Genomic DNA, 21,677 nt, shown 5'->3' with positions numbered 1-21,677 from the left:
AAGGCAGTGTGTATTGTGTCTTTTTTTTTTAAAATTCATTCAGTCGCTATGTGTCTTTCAGGAGACATGGTCTATGGGGTCGCACAAAGCTGGACACGACGGAAGTGACTTAGCAGCGGCAGCAGTTAATTGAAGTGTAAAGACTTACCCTTGATATTTTGCTCGTTCTGTTTTCACCGTTTTGCAGTTCTCTTGTTCCTTTCTTCCTCCTCCCCTTGTGATTTGATGCCTGCGGTGTGGTGGTATTCTTTGATTCCTTTCATCTTCTCTTTTCTGTATCAGTTATAGATTTTTGCTTTGTGGCTACTGTGAAGTTTATATAAAACATACTGATAAAAAACCAAAACAACATATTTATAATAGTCTATTATAAGCTGATGATAACTTCAGTCTTATATAAGAAATCTATCTGGTTACTCCCCACTTTACAATTTTGATGTCACAATCTTTTTATATTGTTTATCCAGTAATAGATTTTTTATAGCTATAGTTATTTTAAATACTTTATATTTCAACTTCTATTCTTAGTCACTTGATTTACACAGCACCATGACAGGATATTCCATGATATTTGACTATATATTTAGTTTGACCAAGGGCTTCCCTTGTGGCGTAGATGGTAAAGCATCTGCCTACAATGCAGGAGACCTGGGTTCGATCCCTGGGTCAGGAAGATCCCCTGAAGAGGGAAATGGCAACCCACTCCGGTACTCTTGCCTGGAAAATCCCATGGATGGAGGAGCCCAGTAGGCTACAGTCCATGGGGTCGCAAAGAGTCAGACACGACTGCGCGACTTCACTTCACTTCACTTTACTTTTACCAGTGAGTTTTATATTTCCAGTGAGTATCTTTTCATTTCAGCTCAAAGAACTCCCTTTAGCATTCCTTATAAGGCAGGGCTAGTGGTGACTAACTCACTTAGCTTTTGATTTTTTTAGAAAGTCCTTATCTCTTTTTCCATTTTGAAGGACAGATTTGCAGATAAAGTATTCTTATTTGGCGTTTTTTTTTTTTTTTTCTTTCAAAATTCTCTTTTTGTCTTTGATTTTTGAGAATTTGATTGTAATGTGTCGAGGTGAAGATGTCTCACTTTTTTCTTTCATTTTTGTTGGGAAATACTCAACTTACAGCACTGTGTAAGTTTAAGGTACACAGTGTAATGATTTGACTTACATGCATCATGAAATGGTTATTATGCTATGATTAGTGAAGCTGAAACTCCAATACTTTGGCCACCTGATGCGAAGAGCTGACTCACTGTAAAAGACCCTGATGCTGGGAGGGATTGGGGGCAGGAGGAGAAGGGGACGACAGAGGATGAGATGGTTGGATGGCATCACCGACTCAATGGACATGGGTTTGGGTGGACTCTGGCAGTTGGTGATGGAGTCAGACACTACTGAGCGACTGAGCTGAACTGAACTGAGTAAACATTCATCATCTCAAAATTAGTGGAATAGAAAAATAAGAAATAGAGTCCTTTGTATTTAATCTATTTGAGATTCTTTGGACTTCATGAATCTGGATGTCCTTTTTCCTCTTCTGATTGATGAAGTTGCCAGTCAATATTTCTTTTTTTCCCCTATTATTTCTGTGCTTTCTAACCCTTTCTCTCTCTTATTCTGGGATTCCTCAAGGTATCCATAATTTCCTTTGATGGCATCCCGTAATTCTCAGGCTATCTCCCTTCTCTTTCAATTGTTTTTCTTTTTGTTCTTTTGCCTGTGTAATTTCAAATGATCTATCTTGAGCGCCCTGGTTTTCTTTTCCTTTGGCTTGGTCAAATCTAGTCATTATGTTTTTTAATTCCAGAATTCCTCCCTTCTTTCTTTCCTACTTCCCTCCCTCCCTTCCTTCTCTCGGTCTCTTGTTTAACTTCTCATTTTGGTTACGTATTGCTTTCCTGATTTTGGTTTTAATTGTCTATCTGTGTTCCCTTAGAGCTCACTGCAGTTCTTTAAGACAATTGTTTTGAATTCCTTGGCTGGCAGTTCATTGATCTCCACTTATTTAGGGTTGGAAACTGGTGCTTTATTTTGTTCCGCTCTTACGTCTTGTTTTCTTGAACATCCGTTGTTGCTGCAGCCTTGTTTTGGTGTGTGTGCAGTTGGAGCTGTGAGCGCCTCTTCCGGTCTCTACACTTTCTTCTGCAGTGAGAGCCATTTGGTGGAGTCTGTGAGTGGCTTTGCTGCTGGAGCCTTCGGGCAGGCTACTCTGGTGTCTGGGGGTGAGCTTGAAACCTGAGTTCGCTGCTATGTACCTTATACGTGAGTCGCCCTCAGCACGCCTGGTGTTTGAGACTTCAGACTGGGGCCTGAAACCTGCATTCATGGGGTAAACCTGGAGCCTGGTTTCTTGGAGTTTGACCTGGCGTCGGGACGGGCCTGGAGTCTGAGTCAGTGGAGGCACAGCTGAGTCCTTGATCTGCGTGGCCTGGCCTGGTGCCTGGTTTTCCTTGGCAGGTGTGGAGCTGGGGTTTGTGGCGATGTTGGATGCACACTTCACTCTTCTTCCTGCTTGGTGGGTGTCTCTCTGCATGCTGCGTTGCCTGGGGTTGGAGGTGGGGAGATGTGAGTAATATGAGATTGTCTTTGATACCCTTTTGAATGCATCTTTTCTTATTTCTGTGTATCACCTGGTGCTTTAATTTCTCACCTGGAATCTTTAGCTCTTATGAAGGTAATTTTGCATGGGGATATTTGTTCAAATTGATGCTTCTGCAGGGAGATGAGTGCTATAAACTGCTATTCTGCCATCTTATCGATGTCACTCTTGTTTCATGCCTCTTTATTGAATAAATGAGGAAGATGAAATCTAAAGAGCATTGAAACAAGTAGCCTTCATAGAAATTGTTAGTTGTAAAACTAGAGTAAAATTGTACCTCCTAATTATTTTATACTCTGTCATGCTGAATATTTCTATTCTCTATTCAGATCTTTTCCTGTAGTCCCCTCTTTCTCATACTTGTTCCCCTCCTACCAGTTTTATAAATGTAACATGTTGGTTGCAGAATATCTAGAAAGTACCCCAAACAAAAAGCTGAAAATAATCTGTTATAACCTTTCAAAGATAACCCAATGCATAATGTTCTAGTATTTGGTTCATATGTTCATTAGAAAATATTGTTTTGTAGTCTGTCTTATTGCTGTATATATTTTGATTGTTTTTTTTTTCCTGGTCATTAGTCTTCAAAAGTTATATCAATATAAATAAACAAGTAGAAGTATATATTTTAATCATAGTGTTATTATTTACTTTGTTGAGCTAAGTGTTTTTATGCATATTTGGAAAATTGATAAGGAATTTGAAAGTGAAAGAAGTGTGTCCGACTGTTTGCGATCCCATGGACTGTAGCCTACCAGGTTCCTCCGTCCATGGGATTTTCTAGGCAAGAGTACTGGAGTGGGGTGTCATTTCCTTCTCCAGGAGATCTTCCCGACTCAGAGATTGAACCCAGGTCTCCTGCATTGTAGGCAGACGCTTTACCATCTGAGCCACCAGGGAAGTCCTGATAAGGAATTTACTACTGTGGAATTACTTTATCAAAGTATATGAACACTGCAGCATTATTTTGCTATAAAATGTGAAGTTTGTAAAGGTGTCTGATGGTGTCTGATAATTTTATACACATGTGCGTGTACCCTTATAATTCTTACATGGCTAGTACAATTACTGTTATTTGTTTAGATCAGTGCTTCTAAACTTTTTTCATACTGTAGCATGCTGTGGTATACACAATTCAGTTCAGTTGCTCAGTTGTGTCTGACTCTTTGCGACCCCATAGACTGCAGTGCACTAGGCTTCCCTGTCCATCACCAATTCCCGGAGTTTACTCAAACTCATGTTCATTGAGTCGGTGATGCCATCCAACCATCTCATCCTCTGTTGTCCCCTTCTCCTCCTGCCTTCAATCTTTCCCAGCATCAGGGTCTTTTCTAGTGAGTCAGCTCTTCACATCAGGTGGCCAAAGTATTGGAGTTTCAGCTTCAGCATCAGTCTTTCCAGTGAATATTCAGGACTGATTTCCTTTGGGATAGACTGGTTGGTCTCCTTGCAGTCCAAGGGGTTCTCAAGAGTCTTCTCCAACACCACAGTTCAAAAGCATCAATTCTTCGGTGCTCAGCTTTCGTTATATGTATAGTCCAACTCACATCCATACATGACTACTGGAAAAATGATAGGTTTGTCTAGACAAACCTTTACTGGCAAAGTAATGTCTCTGCTTTTTTAATGTGCTGTCTAGGTTGGTCATAACTTTTCTTCCAAGGAGCAAGCGTTCTCCAATTTCTTGGCTGCAGTCACCATCTGCAGGGATTTTGGAGCCCCCAAAATAAAGTCTCTCACTGTTTCCATTGTTTCCCCAGCTAGTAAATGATAACAATTGTGTGGCATACTAGGGAAAACTGAGATGGTTATCATGTTGCTCTGTTGCCTGAGTCCTGGCCTGGCTACCCAGACTGATGCGAGGATCAGTATTTTGGCCACATGAAAATCCTGGTTGAAAGCTCTGAGTTACAGCACAGTGTTGATAAGGTCTTAGATTATTTCCTCTGGTATTGTGTCAGATTTTTCCTTTTTCTCACAATGTACTGTTAGTTTGATCTACCAGTGTTGCAAATATGTACAATTTATCTACCTTACTGCTGATGGACATTTAGGTGTTTTGTGGTATTTTTTTTTAATGTTATGAATATGACTTTTGGTGGAAATAAGCAGTTATTTCTCTTGGTTATATTCCTAGGGGTGAACTTGCCAGATCATAGGAAAGAGTACATTTAGTTTCATTAGATAATAATAGTTTTCTGAAGTAAGTATGCAGTTTTACATTCCCATCAGCAGTGTGTGAAGTTCCAGTTACTTTATTCCTGACAGTTCTTTGCATTGCCGTTTCTCCTTGTTTTAGACATTCTGGTGTGTGTGTGTGTATGTGTGTAGTGGTATTTCACTGTACAGTTGTCTGATGACTAGTGATGCTGAGCATATTTCATATGCCCGTTGGCCATGTGGATGGCTGCTTTTTCATTGAACTTTTAATTTTGAGATAATTGTAGATTCTTAAGTTGTTGGAGGGTTTCCCTTGTGTCTCAAGAATCCACCTGCAATGTGGAAGACCTTGGATTGATCCCTGGGTTGGGAAGATTCCCTGGAGAAGGGAAAGGCTACCCACTCCAGTATTCTGGCCTGGAAAATTCCATGGACTGTACAGGGGGAGCCCAGTGGGCTACAGTTTGTGGGGTTGCAAAGAGTCAGACATAACTGAGCAACAACTTTCTTTTCAAGTAGTTGGAAGAAATAATAGATTCTCTGTACACTTTTTCTGGTTTCTCCCAGTGGTAGCATCCTGCAAAATGATAGTAAAATAACAGAACCTAAATAACTGCCTTAATATAGTGTCTGGTGGCTCAGTGGTAAAGAATCCACCTGCAGTGCAGGAGACACTGGTTCGATCCCTGGGTTGGGAAGATCCCCTGGAGGAGGAAATGCAGCCCACTCCAGTATTCTTGCTGGGATAATCCCATGGACAGAGGAGACTGGAGGGCTACCATTCACAGCGTCAGAAAGAGTCAGACTGAGTTGGAGACCACGCAGTAGCATAGTCACGTACAGGACTTTTCCATCACCACGGGGATCCCTCAGGGTACCCCTTCATAGCGTTACTACTCCCTCCCCCTTAGCCACCTCCTCTTAACTCCTGGTCATCATTGGTTTATTCTCCATTTCTATAAATTTGTCATTTCATGTATGTTATATAAATGGAATTATATATATGTAGTCCTTGGTGATTGGCTTTTTTCACTTAGCACAATTCTCTGGAAATTCATCAATATTGTGTCGTGTATCACCAGCTCATTTCTTTTTATTGCCGATGGTAACCCATAGTGTGGATACATACAACTTAGTTTTTAAACCATTTACCTCTTAAAGGACATATGGGTTGTTTCCATTTATTGACTGTTACGAACAAAGCTGCTGTAATTTGGGGTGAACAAATTTGGGGCGAACATTTTCATTTTTCTAAGGTGAACATTTGAGACTGCAGTTGCTGAGTCATAAGATAGTTGCTTGCTTAGTTTCTAAAGAAACTATCAAACTGTTGTTTAGAATGCTTCTGCTATTTCACATTCCCTTTGACAATGCACAAGAGATCCAGTTTCTCTGCATTCTTGCCAGCATTTGGTGTTTTCAGTATTTTTAAACTTAATTATTCTGGCAGTTCTTTAGTGATAGCTTATTGTGGTTTTAATTTGCTTTTCCTTAATGACTGATGCGCTTATCTTCCACTTGCGTATTCTCTTTGGTGAATATCTGTTCATAGCATTTGTATTTTCTGATTGGGTCATTTATTTTTTTGCTGTTGAATTCTGAGATTCTCTTCTGTATTCTAGATACTCGTCCTTCACTGGGTCTGTAGTTTACAGGTATCTTCTCCCACTCTATGCCTTTGCTTGTTATCTTCTATCAGGTCTTTCACAGAGAAAAAGTTTTAATTTTGAGGTGTAATTTATAGTTTTTCCTTTTATGGATTGTGCTTTTGCCTAGACTTAGATCTCTAAGATTTTCTCTGATTTTTTTTCCTCTCAAAAGTTTTGTAGCTTTAGGTTTTACACTTATGTCTCTGATAGTTTGAATTTTTGTATAAACTGTGAGACTTTGAAGTTAATTTTTTTTCTTTTGCCTATGGAGTTCATTTTACTCCAGTACTGTTTGCAGAAAAAGCTATTTTTCCTCCGTGGAATTGCATATGTACCTTGTCAAAAATCAGCTGGATCTATTTAGGTGGGTCTGTATCTAGGTTCTCTATTCTGTTCATTAATCTATTTGTCAGGCCCTCTGCTAGTATCGCAAAACCATTGCTGTTGCTGTATGATATGTCTTGAAATTGCCTCGACTCATTCCTCTCACTTTATTTTTTGCAATGTTATTTTAGCGTTTATAGTTCCTTTGCTTTTCTATGTACATTTCAGAATAATCTTCTCAACCTCTCCAAAACTTTTTTTGAGTTCGTAATAGGAATTGTGTTAAACCTATTTATCACTTTGGGGCACAACTGATGTCTTTCTATATTGAGTCTTTCTGTCTATGAATATTTATTTATATGTTCTTGATTTCTAACATCAGCACTGGGTAACTTTCAGCATATACGTCCTACACAGGTGTTATGGATTTCCCCCTAAGTGTTTTGGTTTCTGAGGAGTTATAAATGCTGTTGTATTTTTAATTCGGGGGTCCATGTATTCATCAGCCTCGTATAGAAATACCAGTAAGTTTTGTATGTTTAGCTTGTATCTAAAAGCTAAACTGCTTTATTAGTTTAATCCCTTGCTCAACTGCTTTATTAGTTCTAGGAGGGGTGTGTGTGTGTGTGTGTGTGTGTGTTTGTGTATGTGTATGTAAATTGCTTGGGAGTTATGTTTACTAGACAATCAGGTTATAGGGATATTTGTACACAACCTGATTGTTATAAGAGGTATTATGTGTGTTTCCAGGAACAGAAGAAATTTTTTCTGTTCAACTACTTGAGTATGAAGCAGCATACCATATTGTGCCCATCAGTTCAGTTCAGTTCAGCCGCTCAGTCGTGTCCGACTCTTTGCAACCCCATGAACCGCAGCACGCGGCCTCCCTGTCTATCACCAACTCCCGGAGTTTATCCTAACTCATGTCCATTGAGTCGGTGATGCTATCCAACCATCTCATCCTCTGTCGTCCCCTTCTCCTCCTGCCCTCAATTTTTCCCAACATCAGGGTCTTTTCCAGTGAGTCAGTTCTGTGCGTCAGGTGGCCAAAGTGTTGGAGTTTCAGCTTCAACATCAGTCCTTCCAATGAACACCCAGGACTGATCTCCTTTAGGATGGACTGGTTGGATCTCCTTGCAGTCCAAGGGACTCTCAGGAGTCTTCTCCAACACCACAGTTCCAAAGCATCAATTCTTCGGCGCTCAGCCTTCTTCATAGTCCAACTCTCACATTCATACATGACTACTGGAAAACTATAGCCTTGACTAGACGGGATCTTTGTTGGCAAAGTAATGTCTCTGCTTTTGAATATGCTATCTAGGTTGGTCATAACTTTCCTTCCAAGGAGTAAGCGTCTTTTCGTTTCATGCCTGCACTCACCATCTACAGTGATTTTGGAGCCCCAAAAGATAAAGCCAGCCACTGTTTCCCCATCTATTTCCCATGAAGTGATGGGATTGTATGCCAAAAGCCTAAAATGAAAGAGATTACTTTCTAAACCCTGAAGATAGTAGAAGACCATTAGAGCTGAGGAGATGGTTGAGAATCCAGGGTGTAATTGAAGATAACACCAACATTTTGTTCCTTAATTACATTATAAGGTGAATGTGACACTATTATCTGAGGTGGGAAACTTAGAAGTAAAGGCATTTTGAGGAAACAAAAGAAGTTCTGCTTTGGACAGGCTGATTTTTTTTTTTTTTTTGATGTCTCTGGTGCATCTTTATTGACATGTCCAATAGACATTTGAAGTATGAATTAAGAATTTAGTGGAAATGTTAGGATTATATTGGAATTTTTACTTTGATATGGTAGATGATGCTGTGGGAGGGGACATATACAGGAGGAGTAGCGATCTGAGGAAGACATGCTAACAAAGGAAGAGCATGTAGAGATATCATGGGAGAATGAGAAGACTGCAGTCACAGAAGCATAGAAACGTCTCTTCTGTCAGCATTTTACCTATGTGCCAAGATCCATCTTCCAGATATTACTGTCTGCACAGTCCCATCTCCGTTTTGGTCATGTTCTAATAGTAGTTCCATAGCAGTTTCTTCTTCTTCTAGTCTAGCTTTACCACACTGCCATACTGTCATTAATTGTTTATATGTGTGTTTCTCTATCAAGGCTTTATGTTTCTTGCAGGCAAGAATTAGATCTTACTCGCCGTTGTGTTTCCTGTGTATGGCTTAATTCTTAATAACAGTTTTATAATTGAGTGAAGTAGATCATCAGAAGCTTCTAAGGGGTAGAAGAAGAAAAGAACCGAGATGAGGCCGTTAGATTTCCCTTAGCACAGGGAAGGTGTTCTGCCCAGAATGGTGAGGAGTGAATGCAGGCTTCCCTGGGTCTTCCTTTGCTCAAGTCTGTCTTGCCCTTTCTTACATTTCCTCCCTCATTCCCTAATTCTGTCATCTTTTGTCCCTTTGATCATATTGTTTCACCTTGATAGAACAGCATTTCTTCATGGTACCTGTGAGAATGCCTCTGATCTAGCTCATATTCCCTTTTCAGTGAAACTGAATGAATGGTTTTTATCATTTTCTAGTTTTTGTCACTGAAATTCTCTAATATTCAGGTTGATAATATCTGTAATGCAGTTTTGTTTAGCATTCAATTTCTGTTTGAATTGAACTTCACTTTTTTTTTCTGTTTAAAAATATATCTTATTTTTCAGTTTAAAACTTTTTAAGGCACTATAAATATTTACCTCAAATTTGGAGGTTACTTATCATGTGATTGATCCATGTTGTGGTCCTTTACCTGTTATACCTTCAATAAATTAAAGTGTCTTCTTTCTGTCCTGACAATTGAATTTTCATAGAGGATCTATAAAATACCAGGGTTTTTACTTTAATTTTTAAATATATGCTATTATTTCAGTATCTTCCACATAAGAGCTAACTTAAGTGGGAAAAGTTGGTTGGATTAAACAAAAGACCCTTTTTCTTTTCAGATTGCTGCAATTCTCCGGAAACGAAAATTAGACTATTATTTACACAAACTGCTCCCTGAGATCCTACAGTCTGCTTCATTTCTGACTGCTAATGGGGCCTTATTTATGGCTTTCTTTTGCATTTTAAGGTTGGTACTCATAATAACCAGTGGAGATTAATGCAAATTTCCTTGATTGAAATTGAAATAAACAGATGTTTATAGAAATGTTGTGCAGGTCACTCCTTGTTTATTTTTTTCTCTCTGGGACATGGCATTTATTTATCTCAAAGAAAGCTTGCAAAACCAGGAATTGTGGCCTTCTTGGCCTAAGATGTGATATAAACCTCAAATCATTGCTGTGATTATGTAACAAAAGTGCTGTAATACATCATATATTTTCTGGGGCCCACTATATTTACTGAGTTGTTAATGAGGGTTTCTTAACTTTTCAGTTTTATAGATTTGAAATTCAAAGCAACTGTCCATGATGTAGCTTAGGTCCATATGTAGTGAACGCACTTCAAAAGGGCCGTAAGGTGCTTGTGTTTATCTATGAAACTTCTGGCATATCCTACTGATGAAACTTGTGGTCCTGTTTCATTGTGTTATCTGTGTCACATGCTTCATGCTATATATATGCAGTTAAAATTCAGTTTTTGGTGTTGTGATGTACCTAACATATTTAGTAGATATTTACTCTTTATCTTTCAGACAACCCAAACTAGTTATTTAATTTGTCAAGTTGAAATACTTCACATTCTGTTAATATTCTGTTACCCACTTAGTATTGCCCAAAGTAATTTTGCAGGTAGAAAGATAATTTCCAGGTGTCTTTCATAGATTCTTTTCCCTTAAGAACAATAACATTTATAAACTTTTAAATTATACAGAAAATAATTGATATAATTTATACTATTGAATAAATCATGCCTTTAAATTGACCTGAATAATTCGTGCAAGAAACTCTTTATCACATAGTCTCTGGAAAGTTTCTAATACTTGTTAAAACTCTAGAGATAGAGTTGTAGGGTAATTAGATTTAATAATAATAATAAATTGTTCCTGAAGCATATTTATGTTATATGAACCCTTTGGTTAAGTTGTGAAAGCATTAAATACTAGTTATAAGGTAACACCTATATTCCTCCTATACCTGAGTCACTGAGTTATTTTCCTTTAATTCTTACATTCAATAATTTAGTAAGTCATTTGTGGATTTTATTAGAGGGAGAACCACCTCCAGTTTTCTCAGGCAGATAGTTTCTGATGCCCATTGCAGAAATACCCATGTTATTTGTAGATTTTCTAATTTTTTTTAAAGCTAAGCTTCAGTTGAAAAGATAATTTTATCTGTGATTCTTGAACCTTATCTGTATGTATCTAGTAAATATTTTTTCCTATAATATATCATTTAGCAGTTGAGCACCTTTGTTCAGATACTTTCTTATTATTTTTTTGTTTCTCCCCTTCTTAGGAATATATCATCTTTGAAAGGAAAAAAGAATATCCTAATATCTCCAGACTTCTTTTTATTTTCTCTTTGAAAACCCAAGAAGTTAATGGCCATTTGTAGTGAGATACCATAGTGAGACACTTTGTAGATTCTTTCTTTCAAATGATGTATTCTAGTAAAAGAAGAGCTTTATATACACATATAACTAAAAGATATGAAATATTTTAGTAAATGATGTAAGGAAAACTTATCCAGGGTTGTAGAAGCAAAAGAGAGACATTTGTTGACTATTTATCATGTGTTAAAAAATAGGAGTAGTAAAAAAAAAAAAAAGATATAATGAACTTATATGCAAAACAGAAAGAGACCCACAGACATAGAACTAACAAATTTATGATAGGAGAAAGGTGAGGGGTAAATTAGGACTATGGGAATAGCATATACACACTACTATATATAAGATAGGTAACCAACAAGGACCTACTGTGTAACACAGGGAACTCTACTTAATATTTTGTATTAACAATAACCTATAAGGGAAAAGAATCTGAAAAAAAATATATAACTGAATCACTTTGCTATACAAATGAAATGAACATGCTATGGTAAATCAATTATATATCAATAAAAGCTGAAAAAATTGTAGTAGTGATAATAAAACAATAGCTAACATTTTCTGAGTGTTTCATTTGTGCCATGCATGGTGCTGGGAAGTATCTCATGTAGCCACCATAGCAATTATGTATGAGATAGGTAATATACTTATTCCCATTTGAAAAATGAGAAAACTGGAACCTAGAGGGTTTGCAGAGTGAACAGTGTTGGGTCCAGGGTCTGAATGAATATTGGGTCTGAATGAATGTAACAGATTAAATGACTGCAAGGAGAGATACCTATTAGTTTGCTGTTGTAGTAGCCCGAAGAAGAGATGGTGAGGGACTTAACTGAGGCAAAGGTGGTAGGTTGGAGAGGAATTTGAGAGAGAAGTTGTATATGGATGAACTTAAGTGGATGATTTCATGTATGGAAGACAGAGAAGCCAAGGATGTCTCCAAATGCCACACGTAGGTGAATAAGTGGTTGTTGATGTCATTAACCTAGGAACAGACAAGGAAGAGCAAGTTCATGGAGCCTGGGGAGAAGAAGAATGAGCTTGGCTCTGGCCATGTTGAATTTGATTTGCTGTGGGACACGTAGACAGAGGGTGAACTGAGAAGGGGAACTTCTGTGTGTAATAACTGCAGTGACCAACAAGAAATTTTATTTAATCCTTCCAAATTTCAATTTCAGGAAGATTCTTGGAAAATTCTACTTATGGAGTCCCGGCTTTGGTGCCGCTTTGCCAGCATCTTATGTGGCCATTCTAGTTGAGAGAAAAAGCAGGTAAAATTTTGCATATCTACATATTTAGTAGAACCATTCTCACCCAAATTAGAGTTTTGTTTTTGTTTTTTTGCTTAGTGTTTATTGTGGTCCAGGGAAGAGAAATATTTCCACATATATTTTTCAATCTTGCAAATATTTGATGGAGAATTTAATTTTACACTTATTTATGTTTTTAAGCCTGTGAAAAAGAAGATTGACATTATACAGTAATAATACCCATTAGTGTTTGTTTACAAAAAATCTAGAGAGTCCTCTGATGTGCCAAACTAAAGCATGACATGCATAAATTCCAGTTAAAGATCTTTTCTGTAACCACAATTCCCTTATCACACCTAAGAAAATAAACAATAATTTTCTTTATTTATCTAGATTTGTAATTTGCTTTAGACTCATTACCTCTATTAAATCAGTTATTATGTTTAAAATATCTTCTCATTTAAAAAAACATTTTGTTTTCAATTTGAAAATGTTCCATGTGGAATAATAAGGTTTCTGCAAAATATTACAAATGTTATGTAAGCTTTTCAGTCAGGTAAACTGTTGAAGTTAAACATTTGGCATAAAATAATTTTTGCCATCTCAAGAATATTTATTTTTACTGCTGAGACCTGCTTTGATTCCACCTTTATCCCAGATAATCAAGACAGTGTCATGTGTTAATCAAGATGGGGTCATCTTTCAGCTGATGAAGATGTTTGTTATAATCATCGGTCCTCTAGTAAGAATATAGATAGATCTTTTAATATAACTAAATATTTACCTAAACTACTTGTTATTTTTAAGTCACTAAGTTGTGTCTGAGTCTTTGCGACCCTCTGAACTGTAACCTCCCAGGCTCCTCTGTCCATGGGATTTCCCAGGCAAGGATACTGGAGTGAGTTGCCATTTCCTTCTCCAGGGGATCTTCTTGACCCAGAGATCTGAACCCAAGTTTCCTGTGTTGGCATGTGGATTATTTTACCGCTGAGCCAGCAGGGAAGCCCTAAACTACCTGAGGCCATTTTAATGCATTTTTGTAAATGTAATAATGTCTAACTTTTTGTGATTCTCTGTTTGATCATGCTTTTGGATTAGCAAAATTACTAAAATCAAAGGGTGTTATAACCCCAGCAACATCAAGTCAGTATTGCTAGGAACATGAGCTTTCCTGGTGGCTCAGTGGTAAAGAATTCTCCTGCAATGCATGAGATGCTGTGATATGGGTTTGATCCCTGGGTTGGGAAGATGCCCTGGAGGAGGAAATGGCAACCTACTCCAGTAACCTTGCCTAGGAAATCCCACGGACAGACGAGCCTGGTAGGCTGCAATCCATGGGGTCACAAAAGAGTCAGCCACGACTAAGAGGCTAAACAAAAACATTGCTCAGGAATATAGATTACCTTAGCCAAGAGGAGAGTACAGAGTAGTCACTAAATAAGTGTGGATACTGGACCTATATTATCTGACTTGGGAGACTAGCTCTGCCACTTCCTGTGTGACTTCTATGGCTTATTTCTTATCTGAAAAATGGAGATAGTGATTAAGTACTCATATAGTTGTTCAGAGAATTAAATGACTTAGTTATGTAAAAAGTGCTTAGAAGAGTGTCTGACACATGATAACTGTGTTGTGTTAAGTATTTTTATTGTTTTCTCCCCCATAAGTAACGAGAGTATTTTTGTGGTGATTGTAACTTCTTGATCAGCTTATACATACCAATATCTGTTTTTGGAAGTATGATTTCAAAGTATATTACTCATATATGAAACTTTAAAGATGCTTTAGACCAAGTTTACTTTGGTTTATTTTTTAGCACTTGAACGATAAGGTGGCATTTTTGAAGTCATTTGCCTGCATTTCAACAGAAAATGTTGACATGAATACCTGTATAATCATCACCTAGAGTCAACCACAGTTACTGTTTTACCATTTTTACTTTATTTTTATGTGGTTCTAAATCTATGTATGTGTGGTATTAGGTGTGTGTGTTTGAACCACATAAAAGTATGTTGTTGCCATCATGATATTTTCACTCCTAAATATGTTATCATCATGTATATTCTAAAACAATACTTACTTACATAATTCTAGCACTGTTATCACAAATAAGAAAATTAGCAGTCATTTCCAACTACCGTCTTGTCCATACTGTCCTAAAATACTCTATAGCTGGTTTTTTTGAACCGAAATCTAGTCCAAGTTGATGTAGGGTGTTCTGTTTCTTTATTTTCTCTTTATCTAGGTTAATCATCCATCCCATTTTTATCATCCATGGCAGTGACTTATTGATATGACCAGGCCAGTTATCTTGTTGTGTGTAAAATCATTTCTGATTTTGTCAGAAATTTTTCCTCACAGAATTGTTTAAATAGTATTTTCTATGAACTTGAAGTTCAGTCGAAATCTTTGATTAGATTCAAATTAAATATTCTTGGTAAGAGTTTACTTCATAGATGAGGCTGACGCTATCAGGGGGCCCAAACTTCTGAGTAGCTCTAAGTTTAAATATGTGATTGAAGTGGTAATCACCAGATCTTTCCAATGAATTGTTATTGATGATGAATTAGATGAATGGATTTCCTGATATTCCATAATCTCCGCTTTGCTGGAATAAAGCTCAGCTGATCATGACCTCACTAAGACGTCATTATCTGTGAGATGGCTACTTGTGTGTGCTGCATGTTTGTGTGTTCTTTATCCATTTTAGCGTCATTGTCATATTTACTTTAGAAAATGTTTTGTAAGTTTTGTTGTTTTCCCCCTTACTCTGGTGTAATTTAAGTGGCAGTGAATTTTCTGGCCTTTGAGTATTTAGTCTGATCCTCTGTGGCCCCTCCTGGCCATGGTGACTGTTTTGGGCATGGTAGTTCTTAAGAAGTTTCCTCTGTGGAAACTGGTCTGCTTAAACTCACTCAACTCTGTCTCTAACAGAAAGTTATCCATCTCTTAAAAATTTTCCATTTCCCCCAAATTATCCATTTATAAAGATTTTTATATTTATTTGCATGAAGTTCATACAAAATAGTCTGATATGATTTGATTGAATTTTCTGTTTTCAATAGTTATTTCTCAATTCATTATTTTGTATTATTGGTAGCTACTAATTTTGTTGATTTTGCTTTTCAATGAATCATTTATTAGTTCTGTTTTTTGGTTTTCTAATTTATTTCTTGCTGTCATTTTTTTTCCTTCCATTTTTTTTTTTTTTGCTAATTTTCTTTCCTTTTATAATAAATATCTTTTTAGTTTGAGGCTTTATTTATTTTCATTCTTTAAGTTCTATTGATATAAGTATTTAAGGCTATGAATTTTCCTCTTTGATTATATACAGATTCTGATACATTGTATTTACATAATCATAATTTTCTAGAAATTCTGTAATTTTACTTTGTTTTTCTCCTTTGATATAAGAATTATTTAGTAGAGAGCTTGAAATGGAGAGACCTTTTTGTTATTGCTGGCTCATGGTAACTGGGCTTCCCTGGTGGCTCAGACGGTAAAGGGTCTGCCTGCAATGCAGGAGACCGGGTTTGATCCCTGGGTGGGGAAGATCCCCTGGAGAAGGAAATGGCAACCCACTCCAGTATTCTTGCCTGGAAAATCCCATGGACAGAGGAGCCTTGTAGGCTACAGTCCATGGGGTTGCAAAGAGTCAGACATGACTGAGCGACTTCACTTCACTTCACTTCACGGTGACTATGCTTCATCATTTGAGGAACTACCAAAGTGTTTATTGTACCATTGTTCATCCTCTCTAGCAGTAATGAGTCTAATTACTTCACACTGTGACTATCACTTGTAATTATATGCTTTCTGATTATGGTTTCCCTGCTGCTGTTGCTGCTGCTAATCACTTCAGGCTCTCTTGTCCCTGGGATTCTCTAGGCAAGAACACTGAAGTGGGTTGCCAGTTCCTTCTCCAGAGCATGAAAGTGAAAAGTGAAAGTGAAGTCGATTAAGTCATGTCCGACTTTTAGCGACCCCATGGACTGCAGCCTACCAGGCTCCTCCATCCATGGGATTTTCCAGGCAAGAGTACTGGAGTGGGTTGCCATTGCTTTCTCCGTAGAGAGTGTGAAATAGTACTTAAGATGTGGTTTAGATTTTCATTTCCGAGATGACTATTGGTATTGAGCAACTTTTCATGTACCTACTAGCTGTTTGTAGATCTTCTTTGGAAAAATGTCTATTTAGATCATTTGCCTGCTTTTTATTGGGTTATTTATCTTTTTATTATTGATTTGTAAGCATCCTTTAGTTATTCTAAATAAAAGTCATTATGAGATATATGACTTGTAAATTCTTTCTCCCATTCAGTGCCTTGTTTTTTATATTCTTGATCATGTCATTTGAAGAACGTACATTTTACATTTTGAGGAAGTCCAATTTATATATTTTATTATATTCTTATATTTTTGTGTCATAGTTAAGAAGCCCATTATCAAATCTAAGGTCACAGAGATTGTCTCTATGTTTTCTTTTAAGAGTTTTATAGTTTTAATTTTCATATTTCAGTCTTTGATCCATTTTAAGTTAATTTTTGTCTGTGATGTGAGGTAGGGGCATACTATATTTTTAGTATCATTTTTCACGTTTGTTGCTATACATGAAAGTGTATTGAGTTTTTGAATGTGACCTTGATTCCTCGGTTCTTGCGGAATTTACTTGTTAGTTCTAATAAGGTTTTCTGCATATTCCTTGAGATTTTTTACATTGAAAATAATGTTGCAAATAGGGCCAATTTTATTCTTTCCTTTCCAGTCTGTATATCTTTTATTTCCTTTTATTGTGTTGGTACATCCTTCCCTTGTTCCTGATCTTAGGGGAAGGAATTCAGTCTTTCACCTTTACGTATGATGTTACCTGTAGGGTGTGTTTTTAAGATACTGTTTATCAAGTTTAGGAAGTTCAGATGTATTCCTAGTTTTGTGAGAGCCTTGAGCATGAATGGGTATAGCATTTTGTCAAATGTCTTTCCTGGATCCATTGATAGGATCATGTGGGGTTTTGTGCTGTATTTTAGCCTGTTTCTAGCATTTTAAGAATATCAATGAGGTCAGATTGATATAGTTTATCATATCTAGGATGGGTTTTCAATCCTGGCACTATTGACTTGTTTTGGACCAGGTAATTCTTTGTTTGGGAGAGGACTGTTCTGTGTATTGTATTCATACATACCATTAGCACTCCCGTCCCCTCCCCACCAAATTGGGACAACAAATAATGTTTCCATAGGAAACATGTCCCCATGGGATCAGTTCAGTTCAGTCGCTCAGTCGTGTCTGACTCTTTGCGACCCCACGGACTGCAGCATGCCAGGCCTCCTTGTCCATCACCACCTCCTGGAGCTTATTCAAACTCATGTCCATTGAGTCGGTGATGCTGTCCAACCATCTCATCCTCTGTCGTCCCCCTTTCCTCCCGCTTTCAATCTTTCCCAGCATCAGGGTCTTTTCATATCAGGTGGCCAAAGTATTGGAGTTTCAGCTTCAGCATCAGTCCCTCCAATGAATATTCAGGACTGATCTCCTTTAGGGTGGACTGGTTGGATCTCCTTGCTGTCCAAGGGACTCTCAAGAGTCTTCTCCAACACCACAGTTCCAAAGCATCAATTCTTCAGCACTCAGCTTTCTTCACAGTCCAACTCTCACATGCATACATGACCACTGGAAAAACCATACCTTTGACTAATTGGACCTTTGTTGGCAAAGTAATGTCTCTGCTTTTGAATATGCTGTCTAGGTTGGTCATAACTTTTCTTCCAAGGAGCAAATGTCTTTTAATTTCTTGGCTGCAGTTACCATCTGCAGTGATTTTGGAGCCCAAGAAAATAAAGTCTGTCACTGTTTACACTGTTTCCTCATCTATTTGCCATGAAGTGATGGGATCAGATGCCATGATCTTAGTTTTCTGAATATTTGAGTTTTAAGCCAACTTTTTCACTCTCCTCTTTCACTTTCACCAAGAGGCTCTTTAGTTCTTCTTCACTTTCTGCCGTAAGGGTGATGTCATCTGCATATCTGAGGTTATTGATATTTCTCCCAGCAATCTTGATTCCAGCTTGTGCTTCCTCCAGCCCAGCGTTTCTCATGGTGTACTCTGCATATAAGTTAAATAAGCAGGGTGACAATATACAGCCTTGACATACTCCTTTTCCTATATGGAACCAGTCTGTTTTCCATGTCTAGTTCTAACTGTTGCTTCCTGACCTGCATACAGATTTCTCAAGAGGCAGGTCAAGTAGTCTGGTATTCCTCTCTTTAAGAATTTTCCAGTTTATTGTGATCCACACAGTCAAAGGCTTTGGCATAGTCAATAAAGCAGAAGTAGATATTTTTCTGGAACTGCCTTGTATTTTGCTGATCCAACCGACGTTGGCGACTTGATATCTGACTCCTCTGCATTTTCTAAATCCAGCTTGAACATCTGGAAGTTCATGATTCATGTACTGTTGAAGCCTGCCTTGGAGAATTTTGAGCATTAGGTTACTAGTGTGTGAGATGAGTACAATTACCCCCATGGGATAAATCCCCCGTTTGTTGAAAACTACCAATGTATATCATTACTGAGTTTTTTGTCTAGTTTTATTATTTGCTGAGAGAAAGGTATTAAAATCGCCCTGCTGTGGTTCTGGATTTGTCTGGTTCTCACTTTAATGCTGTCAGTTTGGTGTATACACATTTATGGTTGTCATTTCTTCAATGATAAATTGAACTTGTTATCAATATAAGATGTTTCTCTATAGCTCAGATAATTCCCTTTGCTCTGAATTCTGTTTTATTTGGTATTGCTATAACCACTCCAGCTGGATCGTAGTGTTTGCATTGTATTGAATTTCTTTCCAGTTAATTTCAAATCCCTTAGTTTTATATTTGAAATGTGATTTTTGTGTATAGCATGTAAGTGGGTCTTGGATTTTGATTTTTTAATTTTTAAAAATTTTGTGTTTAAAAATTAAGTAGTGATTTTTTTGGCCAAGCCACGTGACTTGGGGGATTGTTGTTTCCCTGACTTGGTATTGAACCTTGGCCCGTTGCAGTGAAAGAGAAATCCTTACCACTCAACTGCCAAGGAATTCCCTTGTCTTGGTGTTTTAAATCTATTTTTGCTAATTTTTGTCTTTTAATTAGATTAATTAGTCCATTGACATTTGGTATATTTATTATGATGTGACTAGATTAGATCCACTGTTTTATTACTATTTTTCTTTCTCTGTTCCTTTTCCTTCATTTTTCCCCATTATTTGAATTTTTTCTTTTTTTTTTTTGTAGATGGTGATACTATGTGTTACTTTAAAAAAATTGTCCTCCACTCCCTTTTTAAAATTACTATATTTTGGGGGGAGGAGTTTTAGGTTCAAAGCAAAATTAAAGGGGAAGTATAATGATTTTTCATATATGCTGATCCCTACACATGGATGTGATGTGCTGTACTTAGTTGCTCAGTTCACGGCCAACTCTTTGTGACCCCATGGACTGTAGCCCACTAGGCTCCTGTGTCCGTGGAGATTCTCCAAGCAAGAATACTGGAATGGGTTGCCATGCCCTTCTCCAGGGGATCTTCCTAACCCATGGTTTGAACCGAAGTCTCTCACACTGCAGGTGGATTCTTTATTGTCTCATCCACAAGGAGAACCCAAGAATACCGGAGTGGGTAGCCTATCCCTTATAGCCTCCCTAATTATCAATATCACCCAACAGAGTAGTACATTTGTTACAATTGATGTACCTACATAGACGTGTCATTATCAGTCCAAATCTATAATTTACATTAGGGTTCTTGGTTTTATACATTGATGGGTTTGGACAAATGTATAAGGACACATATAGACCATTATAGTATCTTGCAGAGGAATTTCACTGTCTTAAAAACCCTTTGTGCTTGCTTATTAATCCCCTTAACCCGTAGTAACCACTAATTTTTTAACTGTGTCCATAGTTTTATCTTTTCTAGAATGTTGTATAGTTGGAATCATACAGTATGTTGGCTTTTCAGATTAACATCTTTTACTTAGTGATATGCAGTTAAGTGTCCCCCAAGTCTTTTCATGGCTTGATGGGTCATTTCTTTTTGGAACTGAATAATATTACATGGTCTGGATGTACCAGTTTATTTATCCATTGACCTACTGACGGACATCTTGGTGGCTTCCAAGTTTTGGTAATTATGGATAAAGCTGCTGTAAACCTTCAGGTGCAGGTTTTTACGTGGACAAAAATTTTCATCTCCTTTGGATGATTACTAAGGGTTGTGATTGCTGGATCATATACTAAGTTTGTTTAATTTTGTATGAAACTGCCTACTGTTTTCCAAAGGGTCTGGGCCATTTTGTATCCTCACTATTCCTGTTGTTCCATGTCTTCAGCAGCATTTAGTATTATCTGAATTTTGGGCTTCCTGATATGTGTGTGGTAGTATTGAAGTGTTGTTTTAATTTGCATTTCCTTGATAATATATGTATGTTATGAGACATTTCTTCATGCTTATTTACTTTAATATCTCTATGTACATATATATATTTAAAGTAGGTTTCTTGTATTTGACGTATAATTGGGTTATGTTTTAGATCAGCTTTGACAGTCTGTCTTTTAACTGTCATTCACAGTAATTGGTGCAGTGATAAAGAATCCACCTGCCAATGCAGGAGACCCAAGAAATGTGGGTTGGATCCCTAGGTCAGGAAGATCCCCTGGAGTGTGAAATGGCAACCCACTCCAATATTCCTGCCTGGAAGATTCCATGGACAGAGGAGACAGGCAGGCTATAGTCAGTGGGGTTGCAGAGTCAGGCATGACTGAGCATGCACATAGCTAGCAAAGTGATTATTGATATAGTTGGATTGATTTCTACCATATTTGTTACTGTTTTTTCTTTGTTGCCTTTGTTCTTTGTTCTGATTTTTATCTTTCAGTCTTATTCTGCCTTTTGTGGTTTTAATTGAACGTTTTATGTATTGGATTGGCAAAAACGTTCATTCAGATTTTCAATAAGATGTGATAGTCAAGCTCCTGGAGGTAAGACGCACCAAAGTGTGGGCCCCTCTTAAGACCAATACCTGTGGAATTTTTAACTCCCAGACTGTGCCTCCCTCTGTTTATCCTGACTCCCACACTGAACCCCCTGCTGTATATCAGTAACAGTGCAGATTGTCCTCTCCTGACTCATTTCCTCAGAAGTTTCAGCT

General features: G+C 37.5%; 1 protein-coding gene across 1 annotated transcript in view; it reads left to right on the top strand.

Annotated features, from left to right (window-relative positions):
- The window catches only part of TMEM135 (transmembrane protein 135), a 269,389-nt gene that overhangs the window by 32,212 nt on the left and 215,500 nt on the right, over positions 1-21,677 (top strand). The window contains exons 2-3 of the mRNA XM_004019395.6: positions 9,695-9,822; positions 12,419-12,511. Of these exons, the coding sequence (XP_004019444.1) occupies positions 9,695-9,822; positions 12,419-12,511 (221 nt within the window). The remainder of the gene's footprint in view (positions 1-9,694; positions 9,823-12,418; positions 12,512-21,677) is intronic.

The sequence above is a fragment of the Ovis aries genome, chromosome 21 (genome assembly GCF_016772045.2).
Source record: "Ovis aries strain OAR_USU_Benz2616 breed Rambouillet chromosome 21, ARS-UI_Ramb_v3.0, whole genome shotgun sequence".
Taxonomy (NCBI): Eukaryota; Metazoa; Chordata; class Mammalia; order Artiodactyla; family Bovidae; genus Ovis; species Ovis aries.
The sequence above is the reverse complement of the archived record's forward strand: the minus strand, read 5'-3'. Positions and strand labels throughout refer to the sequence as shown.